The 20,843-nt window shown below is 49.7% G+C and overlaps 11 protein-coding genes across 11 annotated transcripts; 4 read left to right on the plus strand and 7 right to left on the minus strand.

The window, feature by feature from the left end:
• Positions 1-55: 55 nt before the first annotated feature.
• Positions 56-866, minus strand: VE01_08528 (uncharacterized protein). Its single transcript, XM_018277949.2, has 2 exons — positions 169-866; positions 56-77 (listed from the first exon to the last, which is right to left on the minus strand). Exon 1 carries the CDS (start codon positions 721-723, stop codon positions 262-264), a length of 462 nt encoding a protein of 153 aa, XP_018127545.1. The 5' UTR covers positions 724-866; the 3' UTR covers positions 56-77; positions 169-261.
• A 118-nt stretch (positions 867-984) lies between these two features.
• Positions 985-2,470, minus strand: VE01_08529 (uncharacterized protein). Its single transcript, XM_059463974.1, has 3 exons — positions 2,019-2,470; positions 1,578-1,971; positions 985-1,526 (listed from the first exon to the last, which is right to left on the minus strand). Exons 1-3 carry the CDS (start codon positions 2,336-2,338, stop codon positions 1,410-1,412), a joined length of 831 nt encoding a protein of 276 aa, XP_059319454.1. The 5' UTR covers positions 2,339-2,470; the 3' UTR covers positions 985-1,409.
• Positions 2,471-2,556: 86 nt separating this feature from the next.
• On the plus strand, positions 2,557-4,191 carry IPL1_3 (spindle assembly checkpoint kinase). The gene is made up of 3 exons (XM_018277951.2): positions 2,557-2,807; positions 2,856-3,827; positions 3,876-4,191. Exons 1-3 carry the CDS (start codon positions 2,709-2,711, stop codon positions 4,023-4,025), a joined length of 1,221 nt encoding a protein of 406 aa, XP_018127540.1. The 5' UTR covers positions 2,557-2,708; the 3' UTR covers positions 4,026-4,191.
• ATP23 (Mitochondrial inner membrane protease atp23) lies at positions 4,109-5,166 on the minus strand. The gene is made up of 2 exons (XM_018277952.2): positions 4,525-5,166; positions 4,109-4,474 (listed from the first exon to the last, which is right to left on the minus strand). Exons 1-2 carry the CDS (start codon positions 5,083-5,085, stop codon positions 4,247-4,249), a joined length of 789 nt encoding a protein of 262 aa, XP_018127539.1. The 5' UTR covers positions 5,086-5,166; the 3' UTR covers positions 4,109-4,246.
• Positions 5,058-7,562, plus strand: VE01_08532 (uncharacterized protein). The gene is made up of 5 exons (XM_018277953.2): positions 5,058-5,448; positions 5,499-5,686; positions 5,739-5,849; positions 5,906-6,176; positions 6,227-7,562. Exons 1-5 carry the CDS (start codon positions 5,379-5,381, stop codon positions 7,087-7,089), a joined length of 1,503 nt encoding a protein of 500 aa, XP_018127542.2. The 5' UTR covers positions 5,058-5,378; the 3' UTR covers positions 7,090-7,562.
• A 358-nt stretch (positions 7,563-7,920) lies between these two features.
• VE01_08533 (uncharacterized protein) lies at positions 7,921-9,905 on the plus strand. Its single transcript, XM_018277954.2, has 2 exons — positions 7,921-9,060; positions 9,127-9,905. The coding sequence occupies exons 1-2, from the start codon at positions 8,286-8,288 to the stop codon at positions 9,831-9,833; spliced, it is 1,482 nt and encodes a 493-aa protein (XP_018127541.1). The 5' UTR covers positions 7,921-8,285; the 3' UTR covers positions 9,834-9,905.
• Positions 9,906-10,599: 694 nt separating this feature from the next.
• VE01_08534 (uncharacterized protein) lies at positions 10,600-13,221 on the plus strand. The gene is made up of 2 exons (XM_018277955.2): positions 10,600-11,936; positions 11,986-13,221. The coding sequence occupies exons 1-2, from the start codon at positions 10,682-10,684 to the stop codon at positions 13,155-13,157; spliced, it is 2,427 nt and encodes an 808-aa protein (XP_018127536.1). The 5' UTR covers positions 10,600-10,681; the 3' UTR covers positions 13,158-13,221.
• A 332-nt stretch (positions 13,222-13,553) lies between these two features.
• VE01_08535 (uncharacterized protein) lies at positions 13,554-14,208 on the minus strand (the record flags this gene model as incomplete). The annotated part of the gene is made up of 2 exons (XM_018277956.2): positions 13,852-14,208; positions 13,554-13,787 (listed from the first exon to the last, which is right to left on the minus strand). Exons 1-2 carry the CDS (start codon positions 14,137-14,139, stop codon positions 13,554-13,556), a joined length of 522 nt encoding a protein of 173 aa, XP_018127535.1. The 5' UTR covers positions 14,140-14,208.
• Positions 14,209-14,307: 99 nt separating this feature from the next.
• VE01_08536 (uncharacterized protein) lies at positions 14,308-15,238 on the minus strand (the record flags this gene model as incomplete). Its single annotated transcript, XM_018277957.2, has 1 exon — positions 14,308-15,238. One exon carries the CDS (start codon positions 15,236-15,238, stop codon positions 14,384-14,386), a length of 855 nt encoding a protein of 284 aa, XP_018127538.1. The 3' UTR covers positions 14,308-14,383.
• A 372-nt stretch (positions 15,239-15,610) lies between these two features.
• VE01_08537 (uncharacterized protein) lies at positions 15,611-18,175 on the minus strand. Its single transcript, XM_018277958.2, has 5 exons — positions 17,856-18,175; positions 17,063-17,795; positions 16,882-16,968; positions 16,047-16,811; positions 15,611-15,971 (listed from the first exon to the last, which is right to left on the minus strand). The coding sequence occupies exons 1-5, from the start codon at positions 18,115-18,117 to the stop codon at positions 15,764-15,766; spliced, it is 2,055 nt and encodes a 684-aa protein (XP_018127537.1). The 5' UTR covers positions 18,118-18,175; the 3' UTR covers positions 15,611-15,763.
• Positions 18,176-18,524: 349 nt separating this feature from the next.
• Positions 18,525-20,826, minus strand: VE01_08538 (uncharacterized protein). The gene is made up of 4 exons (XM_018277959.2): positions 20,545-20,826; positions 19,566-20,492; positions 19,383-19,502; positions 18,525-19,329 (listed from the first exon to the last, which is right to left on the minus strand). Exons 2-4 carry the CDS (start codon positions 20,419-20,421, stop codon positions 18,695-18,697), a joined length of 1,611 nt encoding a protein of 536 aa, XP_018127534.1. The 5' UTR covers positions 20,422-20,492; positions 20,545-20,826; the 3' UTR covers positions 18,525-18,694.
• Between the last annotated feature and the right edge of the window lie 17 nt (positions 20,827-20,843).

Here is a 20,843-nt window from a genome sequence, read left to right on the forward strand (position 1 = left end):
CCATCACTAAGATCACGGATATTATGGGGCATGCTCTCTCAAATCCAGCAGATTTCTCTCATTGCAGCCCCGCCTTACTATGGCTAGGTTATTTGAAGGGCTTTCAGAGTAGGACATAGTCGATGCAGTTCTAATTAGGACAAAATATTTAATAAATGGGATTCATACCTTCTGCCTTTATATCCTCTAGAAGCTCGTCTACATTTGCATACTCTTGGGCCCAACACTTCGCAATAGCGCCGCTGAACGCATCTAAAGAGCTCAGGCGGCATATGCGTCATCTATCTCCCAGTCCGGAAGCCATTTGTATGGTTTCAACCCGGTCATTACCTCGTAAAAGGTAGAGCCAAGGGCAAATATCTCACTCTTCGTCGTGGTGTCTGTAATGCTAGGATGCCCATGGCTAGTCTCGTAGTAGACAAGAGCAGGTTCTTCATCAATAGCAGAGCCAGCAAAGTCGCCCAATTTCACGTTGAGACCGTGATCAATGAATATGTTGTTACAGGAGATGTCGCCGTGTAAGACATTTTTGGAATGGACGTAAGCAACCGCTTCTGCAATCTGTTCGACCCAGCGAAGCTGCAGTGAAAGCTCAAGGGGCTTCGTCTGGATTTGCAAGTACTGCCTTATAGATCCATGACAAGCATATTGTAGGATAGAATCGTTTCCCATGTAATAACGGACGACCCTATCATGGTGACCAAGCCGTTCGTATAACGGCATCAAGGCGAGCAACTATTGCCGTAATCCCCGCCCCCAGAATATCTTTGCCATCTACACCATGCGGAAATTGAATTAAGTCACTCATTAGGTGCTGAGACTTAGAAATCGTTCTGTTGATGTTCGGCGTTTGGGTATAGAAGGTGTATTGTCCTTGTTGGGATCATTAAATTTAGGCGTGGTGGTGTGTGCGTACGTTGAAAGGGGGTACATGTCCATCCGGCGAGACATAACGACAACGCACAGGATACTTTAATTTAATTCCGCTTCATTTCTACCTATGGTATGGGCTGGCCTTATTCCAATTATTTATTCAAAAAGCTATTAAGATTGGTGTGCATTTGGTGCATATGGAGGCTATGCTATATGAATTGGAAAAATACTACGCGTATCTAGTCCAAATAAATATTATAATATTCATTTGGAATATTCGAATTCTTGTAATAGTTTCGTATTGGGCCGAAATATCTCGAATGCAGCTAGATATTATTTGTGTAAACTGCAGCCAAAACTGAGGCGGCTCATATCGAACCCCACATGATTTCCACCACTGGATATTCAAGTAATGGTATGCTTCATCTCCAGTAACCCATACCGCGTGCATATACCAACGATATCAAACGCCCGCAATCTATCCCGACGCCTTTTCATATATCAATGTGCCAATGCCCTTTTGCCCTCCTTTCGGTTCAAGAGAGCTTAATACTCTCAAGGGTGTGGTCAACCTTCGTCAGGTAGCTTGCCATCTGGTTGGGATCGCGCATCGCTACTATAACGTCATCGGGTAATCTGGATTTTAACAGGGCCTGGTTCAGTTAGTACAGCAATATCAAACTCTATACAATAGCGGAACTTGCCTCCTTAACCGCGTCGAACTTCTCCTCCGTCGCCGTATACTCCCTCGTGACCTTCTTGGACCTGAAGTCTATGTAGACTCTCGTATCCCTGATACGCACAAGCACATTATCCAACCTCATAAAGTTCCTCGCCAGGATCAGCATCCTCTCTGGCATGACCCTCAGCTTGATCGAGTAGAGCGAGATCCCATTATCGTCTAGCTCGCTCTCATACAGCACCACCTCCTCGAAATGCAATATTGGATCCGGGCGCTTCAAGAGCTCGATTGGGATCGGCTCCGTGTCAGGTGTGAATAGAGTAGGTGACGCGCCGCCTACAGTGCCCTTGTAATCTGTGCTGTACGACCAGTCGAATGGCTTCACGACCTCTTTGATACTCTCGTGTGTTTTCTCCCTGTAATGGTTAGCTTTGGCTTTTGCACAGCCTAGATAGCGACTTACCTGCTCTCCGACCATTCCCGCGAGTATGCGACCTTCAGCATAGTTTTATCTGTCTTATCCACCCGGTCTAATGCATCGAACGAGTTGAACTCGATACACCATCCCTTCTCGGCGTTCTCCACTGACACCATGTTGTCGCCGAAGATCATCTCTGGCACGGGGATGCCCAGCTTCTCGGACATGGCGTCGATGGCGTCGGACTTTGAGATTGGGAGCTTGCGCGTGTTGATCGTCCATCCGTGCTGGGAGAAGGAGACCGTCGCCGATTTGGGGTTACCGGGCGACGGGAACGATTCTGTGATGGGGCCGTTGAGCGACATTTTGGGGGGTGTATAGGGTGTATATTATGCGCTTGGAGTTAGACCCTTTGAAAGGCGAAAGTTGCACACCTCAAAGCTGTAAATGTTGCGGAAATAATGAAACCTTATGGTACTGTAGAGGCCCAGATTGAGTTGGAGTGGGGTTATCGATAGAGTACCTTATTTGGTGGGGTTGGATGTTCGGTACCCTTGTTCGTTGCTCTGACAACACCGTAGCTCCAGTTATTATGTTGACCCTCAGTTGTTCCAGGCGATTTCAAGAACATCGACATTTAGTATCGCCAAACGACCAACGCAATTCCACGCTTGGAAACTAACCATCTCCTTGACTCGAAGCGGTATATTCCTGGAAGAGGATAACTCTATCACAATGGCAAGCCGGGGACTCGAATCTCGGTTCGAGCACTTGTCCGTGACCGATGAGAATGACGGTGGAGAGGGTCTCAAGAAAACCGGACTCAAGTCCAAAGTAAGTACACTGGAATGATTATATGTATATCTTCTAATGGCATAATAGGTTGTCCCAAAATCACAATTATCGCAAACTTCAAATGGCGGTAACCTCCTCAAGATGGCGCTTTCAAACAACAACCCAGCGCCAGTAACAACAGTCACCGTCCCCTCCCAAGCAGCACAATGGCGAGGATCAAATGCACCAACGAGCGCAACATCACCCCCACGCAAGGCCACATCCACATCCTCAAGGCCTTCCGACGAGCTCGTAAAAGCAGAGCAAAAAGCGCCACAGATTTACGTCATGCCCCAGCCAAAGGAGTTCCACCTGGGCATGTTTGAGATTGGGCGGCCGCTAGGAAAGGGTAAATTCGGGCGTGTATATCTCGCTAGAGAGAGAGGCACCGGGTTCATCTGTGCCCTGAAGGTGCTGCACAAGTCCGAGATCCAGCAGGGCAAAGTGGAGAAGCAAGTCCGCCGAGAAATCGAGATCCAGTCCAACTTACGGCATCCAAACATCCTACAACTGTACGGCCACTTCCACGATAGCAAGCGAATCTTCCTCATCCTGGAGTTTGCGGGCAAGGGCGAGCTGTACAAGCATCTGAGGCGCGAGAACAGGTTTCCTGAGTGGAAGGCAGCGTCGTACATCGCGCAGATGGCTGCGGCGCTCAAGTATCTCCACAAGAAGCACGTCATACACAGAGATATTAAGCCGGAGAATATCTTGATGGGTATCCATGGCGAGATTAAGATTTCGGATTTCGGATGGAGCGTGCACGCGCCAAACAACCGCCGCCAGACAATGTGCGGAACTCTTGACTATCTGCCCCCGGAGATGCTCAAGCCTGGGTCGGGGGATAACTGGTATGGCGAGAAGGTTGACCTGTGGAGTTTGGGTGTCTTGGCGTACGAGTTCCTCGTTGGAGAGGCGCCGTTCGAAGATACTATGATTATGACACAGAGGAGGATTACGAGGGCAGACATGACAGTCCCTTCGTTCGTTTCTCCGGAGGCGAAGGACTTGATCAAACGAGTAAGTTTTCGTTCTCTTACCTTGTTAGGATACAACTGACGTTTATAGCTCCTCGTTCTGGATCCCGAGAAGCGTATCCCGCTTGATCAGGTTCTACTCCACCCCTGGATCATGAAGCACTGTGTGAAAGGGGAGCGAGCAACACAGCGAGAGTCGAAATCATCAGGCAGCAAATCCTCTCTTGAGGGTAGGGAATGAATTACGAATCCCTTTTTATCCCTCTAATTGTATCTGGCGGAGGCGTTTTAACTTGGATGGAACAGGACAGGGGAATTGGACATGATATGCATGAAAGTTGGAGTTGGAGTTTCTATGTTTTCCAGCCTTAACGCCTACGCTTACCCATGCAAATGATAACTACATATATATACTATACAAACAACTGTTGTACAAACGGAATGCGGTCGTGATATAACACATTACCGGTAGATCTCGTCGAATGGCCGGGTATCCGCAAAACATGAGTCCCAAACTTCGTTGACCACCTTGGTCGCATGTACATCGTCCTTGCAGCTTGGCCGGTTCATGACGGACCGAATAGCCCTGTTCCTGACGCAGTTTTGGTGTTGTTGTGTGAGCGTGAAGTTGTTCCTCACGAAGAACTCTCTGGTCCACCTGCACTCGCCGCTCAGGCTGGATGCTCGAATCTACAGGGTTGTCAGCACAGTGCAGTTAACTATCCAGTCAAACCTCTTACCTCTGTGCACGCCGCATGCCGTAAGTCCGACCAGTCCACCTTCCACCTCAGGTGATCCCAAGCATGTACCATCTCATGCGCCAGTGTATCCTCCAGATGTCCCTGATTCCTCATCTCATTCGCACAAATCAGAATGCCGTGGTCCGGACTGAACCCGCCCCCCTGCCTAACCGTATGCTCCTTCCCATCCTCCCCAATAACTCGCCGCGTAGGACACCGGCGACACTGCACGTTACTCCGGTCCAGCTTGCCATTCAGGTCCATGATGTTCTTGGACATGAAGCGAATCGTCGGCGAGTACTCGAACAGGTAGTCCCGCCACTTATCGCAGTTACTGCAGTCTCGCGCCTCGTTGCGGATGTATGCGTCCTCGCGGAATGCCTCCTGGCCCTCCCGGCTCATCTTGCCCAGCAGGATGTTGAAGTAGTTCGCCCATCGCTTGGTCGGGTCGTAGCCCGTCTTCGCCGGGTCATTGTTAGGGTTCCATGTCGACACTGCAGGGCGCTCAGTCGAGCTGGCTGTTGCCTGTGCCTGCTCCGTCGGGGGTGTTTGCGATGCCATTGTGTGTTTGGTCAAGCTAGTCGCGCTGGTAAGTTTCCAAATTAGACGCGGACTCCCTATTAGAGTCGCCGTACTAGTACGCCGAGCGCGAATTACAGGGCGGTGAGAGAAAAGTTGGCCGTATTCTGCCGGGTTCGGTGGGGTACGGATGCGATACTCGGAACTTTGACAGGGCGCACCACTAAACTCCAAACAAAGGTGGGGGGGCAAACGACGACATCGAGGATCTCCATTCAACCGGTTTATCAGCCTTGTCCAAGTTGTCTATAAAGCGACTTATTCCCCTGCCTTCTATGGCGGACTGCGATGCCAATGTAGCAAACATGAAGGGACCAAAGCCCTTGACTATTGTCATAAAACTTGGTGAGTCGACTCATATTTGGCCCACAGCCCAATTAACGCTCATTGCTCAGGCACGAGCTCGATTGTTGATGAGCATACGCATGAGCCGCTCCTCTCAGTCTTGTCTCTCATTGTTGAGACTGCTGTGAAATTACATGAAGATGGACACAGGGTCATTCTCGTCTCCTCGGGCGCCATCGGCGTTGGCTTGAGGCGTATGGACGTGAAAAAGAGACCAAAGCATTTGCCTCGCATCCAGGTCTGTCAACACCACCCCAGCCTAACATTTGACATTGCTGACTTTTCTCCAGGCTCTGGCAGCAATTGGGCAATGCAGACTTATGGGGCTATGGGACAGTCTCTTCGAGCAGCTCCGCACACCCATCGCTCAAATCCTTCTGACCCGCAACGACATTGCCGATGTAAAGGTCCCCCTTACTAGCTCTTTACGAATACGTACACTAACACGACATCCCAGCGTTCACAATATATCAATGCAGTCAATACGATTAACGAGCTCCTCGATATGGGCGTGATCCCCATTGTCAATGAGAACGATACTCTTGCCGTTGCTGAAATTAAGTTTGGTGACAACGACACCCTGTCGGCCATCACGGCCGCCATGGTCCACGCCGACTATCTTTTTCTCATGACTGACGTCGACTGCCTATACACCGCGAACCCGCGCACGAACCCCGACGCAGAGGCCATTGAAGTCGTCGACGACATAGACGCCCTGCAAGCCGATGGTGAGTCATGTTGACTTCTCTCCTCTCCAACCTCTATCTAAACCTTCCAGTCTCCTCCGCCGGCTCCTCCCTCGGAACAGGCGGCATGAGCACCAAAATCGTTGCTGCCCGACTCGCCTCCTCCGCTGGTGTCACCACCATCATCGCCTCCTCGGCACACCCGCAATACATCTTCCCTATTGTATCCTACACGCAATCCCTTGGCCTACCCCGCAACAAATCCCTCACAGCCCTATCCGCCCTCAATACCCCAGCCGCTAGTTCTCCCGGCCGCTCTTCGCCCTCACCCTTCGATCCATCCAATCTCCCGCAACGTCCCCCTCACACCCGGTTCTCCCCGTCACGCCACCCTATCCGTGACCGCAGTTTCTGGCTCCTTCACGGTCTTGCCCCTCACGGCACGATCTACATCGACGCCGGTGCCCACCGCGCGCTAAGCAACAAGGCTGGTCTCCTTCCCGTCGGCATCGTGGACGTCGATGGCAACTTCGGCCAGCAGGAGGCAGTCCGCATCGTTGTCGTGGAGAGGATCACACCTGTGACACCCGCAAGGAGTGTCGCTGAGGAGGCCGAGGCAGCTGTCGATGGCGCGGCTGCTGCGACTACGTCTGCCGGTGACGGGCTGGCGCACACTTACACGCAAACCCCACCGACTGGGACTCCACCTACCTCGACTCCGCTCTCGGCGCCAATCACGGCGCTACCCATCCATATCCACCGACGCTCAAGCACCCCGCCCCCGCAGCTCTGGCGTGGAACGCCACTTGAGGTTGGACGCGCGCTGGTGAACTACAGTAGCGCGGAGATCGCTCGTATTAAGGGACTACATAGCGAAGGCATTGGGGAGGTGCTCGGCTACGCGGATAGTGAGTATGTAGCACTGAGGGAGAATGTGAGCTTGGCTGTCTTTTAGACGGAGATCGGCAGGGCAGAGAAGATGATGGGGGGTGGATGTTTTCCTAGATTTTCATTAGATGCGACCAAACAAAATTTAGATTGGGACTGGGATACTGGGATTGGGGAAAGACTGGAGGCATGATTTCTGATCAACTCGAAACCATGGGCCTTACGCACAGTGTAGTCCCTGGGCGTTGGAGGCCAAGAATGCTATTCTTTTCGGGCATAATTGGAACGTGAAATCACACATAGAGGGACATAATAGGGGGAAGTAGGGGGAAGTAGATATCGGCGTATATCCAGTATGGGGTCTAGTTAGGGTCTAGTATGAGGTATTTCAAGGTATATCATTTCTCTAGTTGCATACAATGTCATGGTTCTGTGCATTGACTAGGTAGTCAACCATGTTTGAAGATGCTCGACAGTGGGGTTTACCATATAGGGCGCCAAGTGCATGGCTGACATGTGCCGCCGTGGATCATGTACCTGGCAAATGTCTAAGCCACCTGCGTCACACCGCCTTGAAATTAATTGCCTGATTTAAGTTTTTACCTAAGGTATCAAGGCACGAACTCACATGTTTAAATATCTCCGGTGCACGTGACTAACACATCACATTTACATCACGTGTACGGTCACGAGTATTGTCACGTGCAACCAACCCTTATCGCAACCGATGACATCACAAATCAACGATAATCAAGATAAGATATCCGCCCCTCTCCTCCCCGCCGTCCTGTTCCTGCCCTTGTCATGTCCCTCTCCTCTCCGCCCACGCCCACCGAATCAAGCATCCCGCTCCTCCCCTCCCCTCCCCCCCCATTCTCCCCTCCTCCCCCCCCTCCCACACCCCTCCGGCTTTGCTGTTTACAGCTAGGAGCCGGGACTCGTTTACTTTATAATGACATGCCTCATGGCGGGGCCAAATGCAATGACAAGAAACTAGGAGGGAAAATATTTGCGCACTCCCTCCTCCTCTTCACTCTTCGTCCTCTCCTCCTCTACTATTCTCCTCCCCTTCCTCTTCGATAGAGTATACTGGAATCGTCGCGCCTACCTCGTGAAACTATCCCCCGGTGTTTACCTCGTCATCCTTACCTCAGTGGTGAAGCGCGCTTATAACCAGCTATATACCCGCCGTATACCCGCCCTTCAGAGGAGGAACGCAAGAGGAGATCCCCACCAAACACGCCCACCACCACACCCCTCACCATGCCTCCCACCTCCCCCTCCCGCCGCCCCTCCCTCCCCGCGCGCCTCGCCGCCCGCCTCCCCTCCCGCCTACGCATCCTCCCCTTCCCCGCCATCCGCATCATCGCCTTCCTCATCCTGGTAAACGCCCTCCTCTGGGCCGCCAGCGGCGTCGTCATCCACTACCACCCCTACCTCTCCGGCCCCGCCATCCTCTCCTACACCCTCGGCCTCCGCCACGCCCTAGACGCCGACCACATCGCGGCCATCGACCTAATGACCCGGCGCCTTGTCGCGTCCGGCCAGCACCCCGTCACGGTCGGCACGTGGTTTAGTCTCGGCCACTCCACCATCGTGATCATAACATGTATCGTGGTTGCTGCCACGGCCGGGGCACTTGAAGAGCGCTTCGGCGGCTTTTCGCGCGTCGGCGGCATCATTGGGACGGCTGTTAGTGCGGCGGTGCTGATCCTGCTGGGGATTGGAAACGGGTATTTGCTGTTTAGGCTGGTGAAGCGGATGCGGGCTGTGCTGCGGCGGCAGGGGCGGGCGGAGGAAGGGGGCGATGGGGAGAAAGATGGGTTGTTGGGGGTTGCGGGAGGTGGGATCTTGTTGAGGGTGTTGAGGAGGGTGTTTCGGTTTATTGATCGGCCGTGGAAGATGTACCCCCTCGGCGTGCTGTTTGGGCTGGGCTTTGATACGAGCAGTGAGATTGCGGTGTTGGGGATTGCGTCGGTGCAGGGAGCGTCGGGGACGAGTTTGTGGTTGATTCTGATTTTTCCGTTGTTGTTTACTGGTATGTGATCCCCCACGCAAATATAGAGCAAGAGAAACAGGAGAGATCCAAACTAATACCCCCTAGCCGGAATGTGCCTCCTCGACACCACAGATGGTGCTTTGATGATGACGCTCTACACCACCAGTGCCAAAGCTCGAGACCCCCTCGCCACGCTCTACTACTCCATCATCCTCACGGGCATCACCGTGATGGTAGCAATCTGTATCGGCACGATCCAACTCCTGTCGCTAATCGCCAATGTTGCGGAGCCAGAGGGACCCTTCTGGGACGGCCTGGAGACGCTGGGGGAGTATTATGATGTTCTAGGAGGGTGCATTTGTGGACTATTTGTGATAGGGGCTGTCGGGGGTGTGATAGCGTATAAGCCGTGGAGGAGGTGGGTTGCGAAGGATTGGGAGGAAGAGGAGATTATGGATGAGGGGGATAGGAAGGAAGCGTGCCTCGAGAAGGGAGAGGGTGGTATTGGTGGTGAATCGGGGACGGGGGTTGGAGAGAAGGTGCCACTTGGAAAGGAGGACGAACGCCGCGAATCTGAGGGAGCGGGCAGAGTGGTTCAAGTGGATTTGCTTGGTCGTGGGCATGATGATATCGAGCCGGCTGAAGTGCCAGTTAAGAACAGTGCCTTCGTCTCTGGAGACGTGGCTGAGGAGACAAAGAAGAGCTCTGCCATCTCCCCTGAGATTATCCAAGACTCGCAGGAAGCTCAGACCGCTGCTGTGTCGGGCACAGACGTAAAGAACGACGATATACCCTCGAGACTGGCGAGATGAGGCATCTTAGAAATGTAACACAGTGTAACAGCTGCACAAACCATATAGCTAATAAATACAATAAAAACCTGGCATAACAGAACCCCCTCCCCAGCCATATTTGATATTTCAGAGGACACCAAGGTCATTTTAACTATCTTATAACTCCCACATAGACCTAACGGAATTATCCCCATGAGGCTTACAAAGAACTCAATAGAGCTATCCTCACCCCGCCTGTATCACTCTTGCGCTACACTCACTCTGTGGTCTCCGGTTGCGGTATATGTTCTCAATTGGGTTAGGTTTATGTGGGCGTAAAGAGGGGACGGGTGCGACGGATGAGGCGCATGAGGATACGATGGTAGCCGGGCAAGTGTGGTGACGGTAGGCAGGGGTAGTGACGATGGCGTGGGGCAGGAGTAAGTGAGGGGGATATAGTAAAATAGTAGTATTCATTCACCTATATGTGCCACTATGAAAGAAAATAGGCAAATATTCACGCAGTGAGATGGGAGCGGAAGAAGAGTCCGCTCTCCTGCCGCATACCCGTTCCCATGTAGTTAATTGAAATATACAAAATTCGAATGCAATCTTCTCGGCATTAATTTCGGGCGGGGTTATGGGATTTGTCTTAGCGATTGAAGATGCACAGTTTGTTTATTAGTGCGACTTGACCTGCCCAAAACGTTGCATTGGAATGCAGCTTACTCCGCACTTTGATGTTACTGTAGATCACCACGCCATGGGATTTTATATGCCGATAGATTCCATAGCCACTCGGTGCCATCCACTTTAGTCTTATATTTTAGATTATACTTAAAGTCTGTGACATCCGACTTATTGGTTTTGTTAAATAAACCTCCAAAATGCATATTCTTAGTAGCGGACAGATTCTGGCTGCTTTTTTATGGGCTTCCAACGCCCACGCATCACCAGACCCCTCAAAGCCCCACGACTTTGACGTTTTAAAATATGTCAATCCTCTTATTGGGACTATCAATGGGGGCCACGCATTTGCTGGTGCCTCACTGCCATTCGGAATGGCAAAAAGCGTAGCAGATGTCAACAGCAAAGAAGAGAGGCAAGGAGGCTTTGCTTCAGACAATAGTGATATCACAGGCTTCTCACACATGCACGACTCAGGGACAGGTGGTGCTGCATCACTTGGAAATTTCCCCATCTTTGCTCAAACCGGGTGCCCTGGGGACGAAATCAACAACTGCAAGTTTACGAAGGTAGACCGAGCGTCACGGAGAATAAATGGATCGGTAGAAGCGCGCCCCGGTTACTTTGCTATTACCCTGAACACGTCGATTCATACTGAGATGACGGTTACGAATCACACGTCTCTGTATAGATTCACGTTTCCAACAAATGAAACCTCGAATGCTACCTATCCTAACCAGACAACCCATGCATTGCCGCTTAGTCCTCTGATTCTAGTGGACTTATCAGATCTCCCTGATTCAAGAATAAAGGGCAGCATAGCCGTTGACCCTACTAGTGGCAGAATTACAGGAAATGGGACATTTACTCCTTCTTTCGGAATTGGATCGTACAGCTCCTACTTCTGTGCCGATTTCTCAGGCGCCGCTATCCGCGACACGGGAGTTTGGATGAACAATCGAGCGGGCAGTGAGCCTAAGCATCTTAGTGTGGCAACGGACGGTGTCAACTCTCCTCCTTTGCCAGCCGGCGCATGGACACAATTCCATGCCCCTACTTCTAAAAACGAGATCCTTGTTAGGGTTGGTCTTAGTTTCATCAGTGAGGCAAAAGCGTGTCAAAATGCCGAGCTGGAAATACCTGATTTCGGATTCGACAAGACTCTGCAAGCTGCTGAAGATGCCTGGAGGTCGAAGTTGTCTGTGGTTAATATCGATGCTACCGGAGTTAGTGATGATATTCAGACTGTGTTCTGGAGTGGAATGTACAAGAGTATGATTTCGCCACAGGATTACACCGGCGAGAACAAACTGTGGGATAGTTCTGAGCCCTACTATGATTCGTATTATTGCATTTGGGATTCTTTCCGAAGTGTTCACCCCCTCCTGACTATTGTTGATCCTACAAGCCAAACCCGGATGATACGGTCACTGATTGACATTTATCGACATGAGGGTACGTTACTTCCCCTTTGCTAAATGAAGCCCCTACTAATGCTGTATAGGCAAACTCCCTGATTGCAGGATGAGTTTTTGCAAAGGACTCACACAGGGAGGGTCGAATGCGGATATTGTTCTAGCTGACTCGTATCTGAAGAACATCACAGAAGGAGTCGACTGGGCCACTGGCTATGAGGCCGTGGTTTCTGATGCCGAAGACGAACCCCTTAACTGGTCTGTAGAAGGACGCGGCGGGTTACACAGTTGGAAAAACTTACATTACATCCCAACTGACGACTTTGATCCCTATGGATTCGGGCCCTTTACAAGAAGCATTTCTCGCACTGTCGAATACGCCTACGATGATTTTTGTATTGCCGAAATGGCAAAGGGAATGAACAAGATTGCTGATGGGGAGAAATACCTTGAACGCTCGGAATACTGGAAAAATATGTACAATCCACATCAGACATCCCATATCGATGGCAAAGACACGAACTTCGTTGGCTTCTTGCAGCCAAAGTACCTAAACGGCACCTGGGGCTATCAGGACCCTATACTCTGTTCTCCGCTATACAACTTCACCTCCTGCTATCTTTCGCCAGGGGGACACGAGACATATGAAGGTAGTAGCTGGCTATACACTTTCTTCGTGCCACAAGATATGGCCTCTCTAATTCTCACACTCGGTGGCCCCGAAACATTTATCAAGCGCCTCACATATCTTCACTCATACCCCGATCTTCTCTACCTTGGTGACGAGCAAGCGTTCCTCCCGGTTTTCCAGTACCACTATGGCGGCCGGCCAGCCCTATCCGCTGTTCAGGCACACACCTACATACCCAGCCAATTCAACAACACCTTTAACGGTATTCCAGGAAACGAAGACAGCGGAGCCATGGGATCCTTCTCGTCCCTCGCGATGATGGGACTCTGGCCTGTAAGCGGTCAAGATGTGTATCTCATCACGCCTCCGTTTTTCAAAGAGGTCAATATAACGAACGGCCAGACGGGTAAGACTGCAGTGGTACGGAATATTAACTTTGATGCCGAGTATGAAAATGTGTTCATCCAGAGTGCGACGTTGGATGGGGCTCCTTACCACAAGAATTGGATATCGCACAGCTTTTATAGTCAAGGCGGCGTGCTAGAATTAACATTGGGTACGAATGAGAGTGCATGGGGGACAGGGCATCATGACTTGCCACCAAGTTCGTCGACGAGTGGAGTGGCTTAATAAAAGAGGGTTTGGCTATTCTCAAACCAGCCACACTTTCACACAGGTAGTTAGCATGTATGAGGTCTAAATTATCAACGCTCTCGTCCATCCAATTTAATGACTGATGAAATATGATACTCGAAACATGATGCCCGCAGTGCTAATGGTTATATGTTGTTGGGTTAATGATTCCTACAAGAGGAAGTAGATTTGGTAAAAAGTTATAATAAGTGTAATAACCCGAGTCTAAACACGCTGCGTAGTCTTGAGATGGCAAGAAGATTGCCCTATTTTGAGTATAGTAGTAGACGAGGACAGATAGCAAATAAGTATCAAACAGGAGACTACAATAGTCCGCAAAATTATACAAAATATACAATTAATCGCTCAATGGCGAAGCTGAGATGAAGCTGTTTATCCCATTCTCTGCTTTTTTCTCACCCAAACTTCTTTATCCGAACCATCTACACCACGCAACTGCACCTCCCATATTTTGAGCTTGTAATTCCCCCGATCGCCTGTTCCAGTGAATAAATCAAAAGACCAGTCATGTTTCGGACAAGTAATTCCAGCGCTAAGAACAACGCCGAAGTCCTCGATATCAAAAGGTGTGCCCCGTGAAAGAGGAAATGATGAATGAGGGCATTGCTACAAATTTGTGTTATTAGAACTAGCCATAGTAAAGTACTTTACATCCATTTAGTTGACATACATGGTCTATGGCGTGGAATTTTCCTTTGTACTGAAACACGAGAATCTGGCTCTTTAGGTCTAACGCCTCATCGAGGTCCGCCTCGACTAACCCCTTGTGATTTTGAGAGCCATTTTCACCGTCTTCATTTGATGTGTAAAAGGCTTTGCATCCGGGCTTAAAACCTGCGTTGCAGGCTCGAGATTGCGATAAATTGGCACCGTCTGACTTAACGTCGAGGAATGCCGAGGAGGGGCCCACAAACAGCCATTGTGCATCTGTCCGAGACGCGGCTCTGAATGGGTTCATCCCAAGGCTTGTTTGCCGGAGTGTCTCTCTTCTAAAGTCTTAAGGCTTGTTGGTGGCAAGTGGCAGCAGCTTTTCAGCTCTGTTGGTCGGTCGAAAATCGGAATTCATCACGTGCTTTTTAAAAATATTTATAAACGAAATTATATAAAATGATATTTATCAATCGATGCTCGATTAACCGATATTAATATTAAAATGCACTTAAACTTATTAACAGACTACGAGGTGAGATAAAATCCCATTGCTACCCTTGTGCGATTATGTTGCTCCTGTCAAAAAGTCTGGCGATGCCGGCCCAATACTGCTCAGCGTTCCTGGAGGCATGGGCACAGTGACCGCTTGCCTCAAAGCGTAAGTTGACTACGTCGCTGTAACCAGCGCGACGTGCCTGCTCGGCGTGAGCCTCGACGTCTGGTGCAGGAACCATCTGATCCGCGCTCGAGTAGGTGTACAGTCGAGGGACGGCATAGGCGATGTAGGCACTACTGTTCAGGCCTCTCCTGGCGCGCGCCACCACATTCTCGAAGCCGAAGACGTGGTCGGCGATGAAGACGAGGCACAATATTAGGTGGATGAAGGGAAAGGCGAGCAGCTTCAGCATAGGAGATTTTGCTAGGGGCAGTAGGATGGCGTTGGCGGAGCGTGTATAACTAGCCTCCCCAGGACAACTGTCCAAGATGATGGCGCGAAAGGCGGTCGCGCGCTGAGCGGGCGGCAGGGCGGCGACAACCTGAGCAGCGCACTGGGCGCCACCATTGGAGAAGGCGTGCACGACGATCCCTTCACTGGTGAGTCCGGGCTGCAGATGGGCTTGGAGAACGTGGCGAGCCGGGCTAAGACGTGCCTGCTGCGCGCTGTCGCCGCGGTAAGTCATGTCGGCCAGGTTCGACTCGAGCACCAGCAAAGCGGTGGCGGGATAGCGATCTAGATACTCGGCGACGTATTTGGCGATGTGCTTGGGCTGGGCACCGACCCGTGTGCAGAGCACGACGAGGGAGGGTGGCGGCAACCCTGATGGTAGTGATGACAGTGGGGATGATGGAGATAGGGCTGGTTCGCGAAGCCAGATGGCAGGCGCTAGCTTTGTGAAGCCGTCCATGTTGTCTTAGGTAGACTCAATCACTGCGGTACAAGTTATTTCGCTTTTTACCAAGCAGATATAGGGAGGTGCTGGTTGATTGCAGAGTAGACGAGCAAAGGACTGAGGATACATATAATTACCCTGGACCCATGTCTAGGCCAATAAAGTTGTAGGTGCCCAAGGCTCTACCATGATGGCGGGAACGAGCGAGGGCATCCGTGGCTATAGGTGAAAGCAACAGCGTCCGTAGCCGCGGGGAAAGCAAGAGTAACGGAGATAGTAGGGATGATCAGGAGCCTCTACGACCTGTAGGAAAAACAACAGCGTCTGTGGATGCGGGCGAAAACAAGAATAACGGAGACGGTAGGGACGAGTAACAAGCATACCATTGTTCCTACTTAATTGCATTATTAATATACATTTGCATCATTTAGACTCTTTATACTAAGAGTTAAGTTGTTTATAGGCGTTAGACTCATTATTCATTATAGTCTGCAATAGCTGCCGTATTATAATAACAACAACCCACACCCATACCATCCCTCACGAACCCGTACGGTTAATTTTATGCCGCCCTCGGTCAACTTTCTCGAGTTCAACATTGTGCCATTCGAACTCCTTAACACAGGCGCTGAAGCGGCGCATATTTTGCCTTCCCATGGCAATAACACTGTCAATATCAGGTGGTAGAAGGAGACGAAATGCCGGAGCTGTAGTCGCGACCATGAGAATAATAACCATAGTAAATGTCCTAATTTGAGGACGCTGATCAGCTTGTAGCTCTGCAAAGTAAATCAGATAAGATGGCTGAAAGCAGCAAACTTACGCCATTCCCGTTGCAAATAAGTTGGTTAGACAGTTCGCTGGTTCGTTGAAAAAGGTCTTTATAAACCCAGAGCAGCCTACTAGGCAGTCCCTGCAGCAATCAAGCACTGCGGTCTTGCTAGGGTGAAGATCGATTAGGTGCGGATTAAGTAGCACGTTTTCCAACAGAGGGCGATTTATGATGTACAGTCCTGCGAAATATCTACCCCTAAGCCGTGCAACATTCCACAAATGGTTCGAGAAGCGGGTACGGTCTAGCGTGTCTGTCGATGTTGATTTCCCAGGATTTATCTGTGGCCAGAAATCACTAGGGTCGGTCGACAGCAGAAACGAAGGCAGATTCTTGTGTATAGCTTCGTGGTGAGATCGTAGCTCAGAGACTAGCCTGTGCAGCCTCATAATGTAAGTAGTATGGTTTTCCTTTCGCCGCACTTCATGTGGGCTGTATAAGACTGCAGTAGCTCGATTGATGAATCGCCGAATTGCTGAACTGGTGCTGACCTGGAAGGCAGCGAAATTATCATAAGGTCCTGGATCTGGAAGTGAAGTCGACATTAGAGTTTTGTTAAGGCCTATATCATAATCCATCTCGGAGTCAGTGTCGTCTGGAGATGGGTAGGGGACAATATCTTCAAAGAGAGTCATCCCTGATGGCGGCGTGAGAGAGAATTCCGATGCAAAGTCGCTCTCATTGACATACACGACCCAAAAGAGGCGTCGAAATGGGTCAGAGAATTCAGGATATTCTTTGTGAATGAGGGTTTCCCTACGCAATATTCGTTAGAAATACTGATTTAGATCCAAAAAAAAAAAATACAGCCGCCTGTCTCGCGTACCTTCTTGCGATGAGCTTGCATTTCCTCGCTGCTACATGTATATTATGATCAGAGTCGACTGGTCGGCCCTTTGCTCCTAGATATACACTTTCATGACCTTAGAATCAGTTATTTCATACTTCAACGTGTAGTAGCTGTATTAGGAGGTTCATTGGCACATCTCCCTCTATGATATCCGTACCTTGCAAGTGTAAAGCACTGGCCTGCTTCGAGACTGTCATCAAGCGAGACAGATCCGAGGAGAAGCTGGGCTTTCTTCCAAAGCCGATCCTCTAGACTATTACTGAACTCTATTCCCACTTGGTTGTCGTTTGCCGGATTATCTTGTCTTCTCTCCCACAAAACTTGAGGGGAGTTATCTGGTTGGAGAGGCATCTTGGGAAGCAGGACATTTCCAGAAGCTGCGAGGGCTCCAAGACAGAGAACCATCAACAGTACGCAATATTGCGACTGTCTCTCATCGTCTTGCAAACCGTGCTGGTCGACCTCGGAACTAAAGACCGTGTGTAAAGTTTTATATACCTGCTCTTGACGAATAATCGGATAGAAAGCATGGATATTAGCAAAGAAAGCACTAATCAAGTTTTCGTATTCGGGTAGGATATCCCAAAAATCATTGGAACCAATCCGAGGCTGACGCCTGAAATATTGAAGACTTTCATCGTCAAAAAGGTGCCATGACTCGATGCCAATATCTGAGCTGTGCCGCGAAGGTTCTACCAGAAATATGTCTGTCACATCATACAACTTTGGAAATGTAGATAGCCGTTCTGCATTTTCAGTTTCGGGTAGACCCCGATCTAAGATTTCTTGAACGATTGGCCAGCGGTAGACATGATCAGCATTAGCTTCATGGCTTACCGGAAGCGTTAGCTGAGTATCGTTGTGACCATGCTCGAAGCTGTTAGGCTGCTCTAAAACAATCTTTGTTAGTAGGGCTCCATATCAACTGACTTGTGCTGGATGAGGCAGACCTGGCTCTACCGAAGTGTCCGCCACGGAAAATGGAGACGATGAGAAGAGACGGTCTTCCAGACGTTGGATTCTTTCCAAAACGACACGTGTGCCAGCATCAATTTTAGAGTATTGCGAGTCGAGATATACACAGTCCACATTAAGATCAACACACAGACTGCATTTTGGCACTCCAGCATCACATCTTATTTTGCGACCCCTGCATGTTGAGCAAGCTTGTGCCACTCTGCGACGAGGTGGATCACGAGTTGTTCGGTCCATTCTAAGCCCCTATACAGACAGAGTTCCGTATAGTGGCTAACTAGAAATAAAAAGAAAATGGTTGGAGTTGTTGCATTATGACACTAGCCTCTGTTGAGGATTATGAGCCGTAGGTGCCTCAGGCCGAAAATTACACATATATAACTGGTCACTGTGAAGTAAGGCGACCATAAGATTTAACTTGTGTAAGGTTCAGATATTTTGGCAATTTTACACGTTGTAGAAATTGCATGAAATAGGACGAGTCTCAACTTGGGGCCTCTTTACTTTCAATAAATTTCTTATTTTGGTTAGAGTGACAACTACAATACACTCAATGGACCTCAAGATTTCACACAAGGCAACGAAATATGAGATTATAACATCAGAGTATTCACTCACACGGGAAGTTTAGATTGTAGTGGTCTCATATACGATCCCAGTTATAAGATTCAGATAACTACAGCCAAAATAGTGCCTGATTCTCTAGTCACCAAAAATTATCAGTCTGGCAGAACGGAAGAGGAGGCTTCAGGCAGTAAAGTATATGGAATGAATATATCAGTTCATTCCGTACAGTTTTCTCTTTGTACATAGATTAGGCCTTTTTGAGACTGGCGCGGTCTAAGTCCTCCACTTGAGCTATCTCGACCTCCGACTTTGCAGCAGTAATCACCTCAGCCTCCTCGCCATCGAAGAGAACAGCAATCTCCTCTAATGCTCTTCCCTTAGTTTCGACAAACCATCCGTATGCAATAAAACTCTCGATAGCCAGAATTACAACGTAAACGATGTAATACTTCCACTGGATATTTGCCAATCCAATTGGATTAACATACTGATTAACAAACACCGCTACTTTTGTAGTGAAGACGTAAGTTGCCATCCCCTTTGCGCGGACCGAATAAGGGAGGATCTCGACTGAGTATGCTACCGGCAGAGGCGAGAAGGCGATGCAGTAGAAGAATTGGAACAAAAAGATGAGTACAAGAACAGCCATAGCGGCGCCATGGGCAGCAGTCTCTGCGTATACAGCAGAAGCGATGGTCCAAGAAGTAAAAGTAACAAGCATGCCGATTGTAGATATCCGGAATAGCGGACGACGTCCGATGCGCTCTACTAGAAGAGCAGAAGAAATGGCAATCAGAAAATTCCAAATGTTGATTATGCCATTGATGAGTGACTTTGTAGCTGAGTCGTTGATACCGATAGTCTCTAAAATGCGAGCGAGGTCTTATACATATATTAGCTCTGGCAATAAAGATTATGGCGCGAAAATAACTCACAGTATGATATCAATCCATTGCCAGACCACTGGGAGAAAGTGCCCATGCACACAACAATGAACATTCGATAACGATTGCCCTTAGTGCTGACCATTGACTTCCATGTTGTGTTGCCGGACGCTGTGACACCTCTTGTTAGTATGACAGGGATCGCGTTTCTATAAGGGAATTAAGAGGGCTTACCTTTCTCCATGTGGATGGCAGCACAGATCTCTTCGTACTCAAGCTTTACCAACTCAGTTTCCTCTCCATCACCATGGTAGCGTTTCAACGCCGCCATTGCCTCTTCGCCTCTGTCATGTGAAATGAGCCATCGCGGAGATTCAGGCAGAAACCAAATGGCAGAGAGCTGTATCATGCTGGGCAGCATTTGCAGAAGGGAAGGGATTCTCCACGACCAAGTACTTGGGATAACCCGTGTACCGTAGGTCAACCAAGCTGCAACAATGGCACCTAAGAACCAGCAAGTGTTGCATATGGCCGTGACTGCGACTCGCTCCTTGGGATGCGATAACTCACTGACTAGACTGGGCGATGCAGTGGTGCAGAAAGTAAGACCAAATCCAAGAATGAATCGACTAACAACAAACATGGCGAAAGTGGTACTTTCACACTGAATAATGGCGCCGGCAATCATGATGCAGCTCCCAACGGTAATACCCCATCTGCGTCCATAGTGATCCGCCACCCATGGGGCAAGAGGTGCAGAGCACATGGCACCAAGAGCGATGATAGCACTGACCAACCCAAGTGTTGATCCTCTGGGGTTTCCAAAAAAGTCATCCCAGTAGCTGACAGTCTGGAGAGAATTCATCATTGAGCCATCGTAGCCACTTGTCATGTATGAAACAATCGCGCCTGGAAACAGTAGGGCATATAGTCGTCTTCTTGAAGCGACCTTGTACCAGGGCGGAGAATCTCTTGCCAGTTCAGAGATTCTAGACGGTTCGAAAGCTGCAGTGATGGATGGCGAGCTTCGGGATTCTTTGGCTAGGATGTCCTGCCTTGGGGCTGGCAATCGTTTGCGGAGGGAGTCCATGGTTGGAACTGACTCGGAAGCTGCGATATAGATAAAGAGCGATATTAGGGGTGATGAGAGACGAAGCAGGTCTAATGGCAGGTTATTAACAAAATCCAATGGGTACGTCGGATGCTTTTATACTTCAAGAACGCTTTCCCTCATTATCTCACCCCACGCGGCAGCTTCCAGCTTCGCACGGGAAATCAATGCCATGTGGTATGTAAATGTTTAAGCTTGCGAGCTAGAGCTAGACGTGGTCCAATTTTGCGTTGTCGATCCGGGGGCCCCAACCCCATAATGCATGCCCCAGACTAACCCCCGCATTCGAGGAGAACTGGCTAAACCCGAAAATTCCTGAAGACTCGCTTTGACGGGGGAATTGGTCCTAGTTGCCCCGATCACTTGTGGGTCTGCTTGCGCAAGTTATAAGTCTAAAGTTA

This window comes from Pseudogymnoascus verrucosus, assembly GCF_001662655.1.
Source record: "Pseudogymnoascus verrucosus strain UAMH 10579 unplaced genomic scaffold scaffold_44, whole genome shotgun sequence".
In the NCBI taxonomy this organism is placed as follows: domain Eukaryota; kingdom Fungi; phylum Ascomycota; class Leotiomycetes; order Thelebolales; family Thelebolaceae; genus Pseudogymnoascus; species Pseudogymnoascus verrucosus.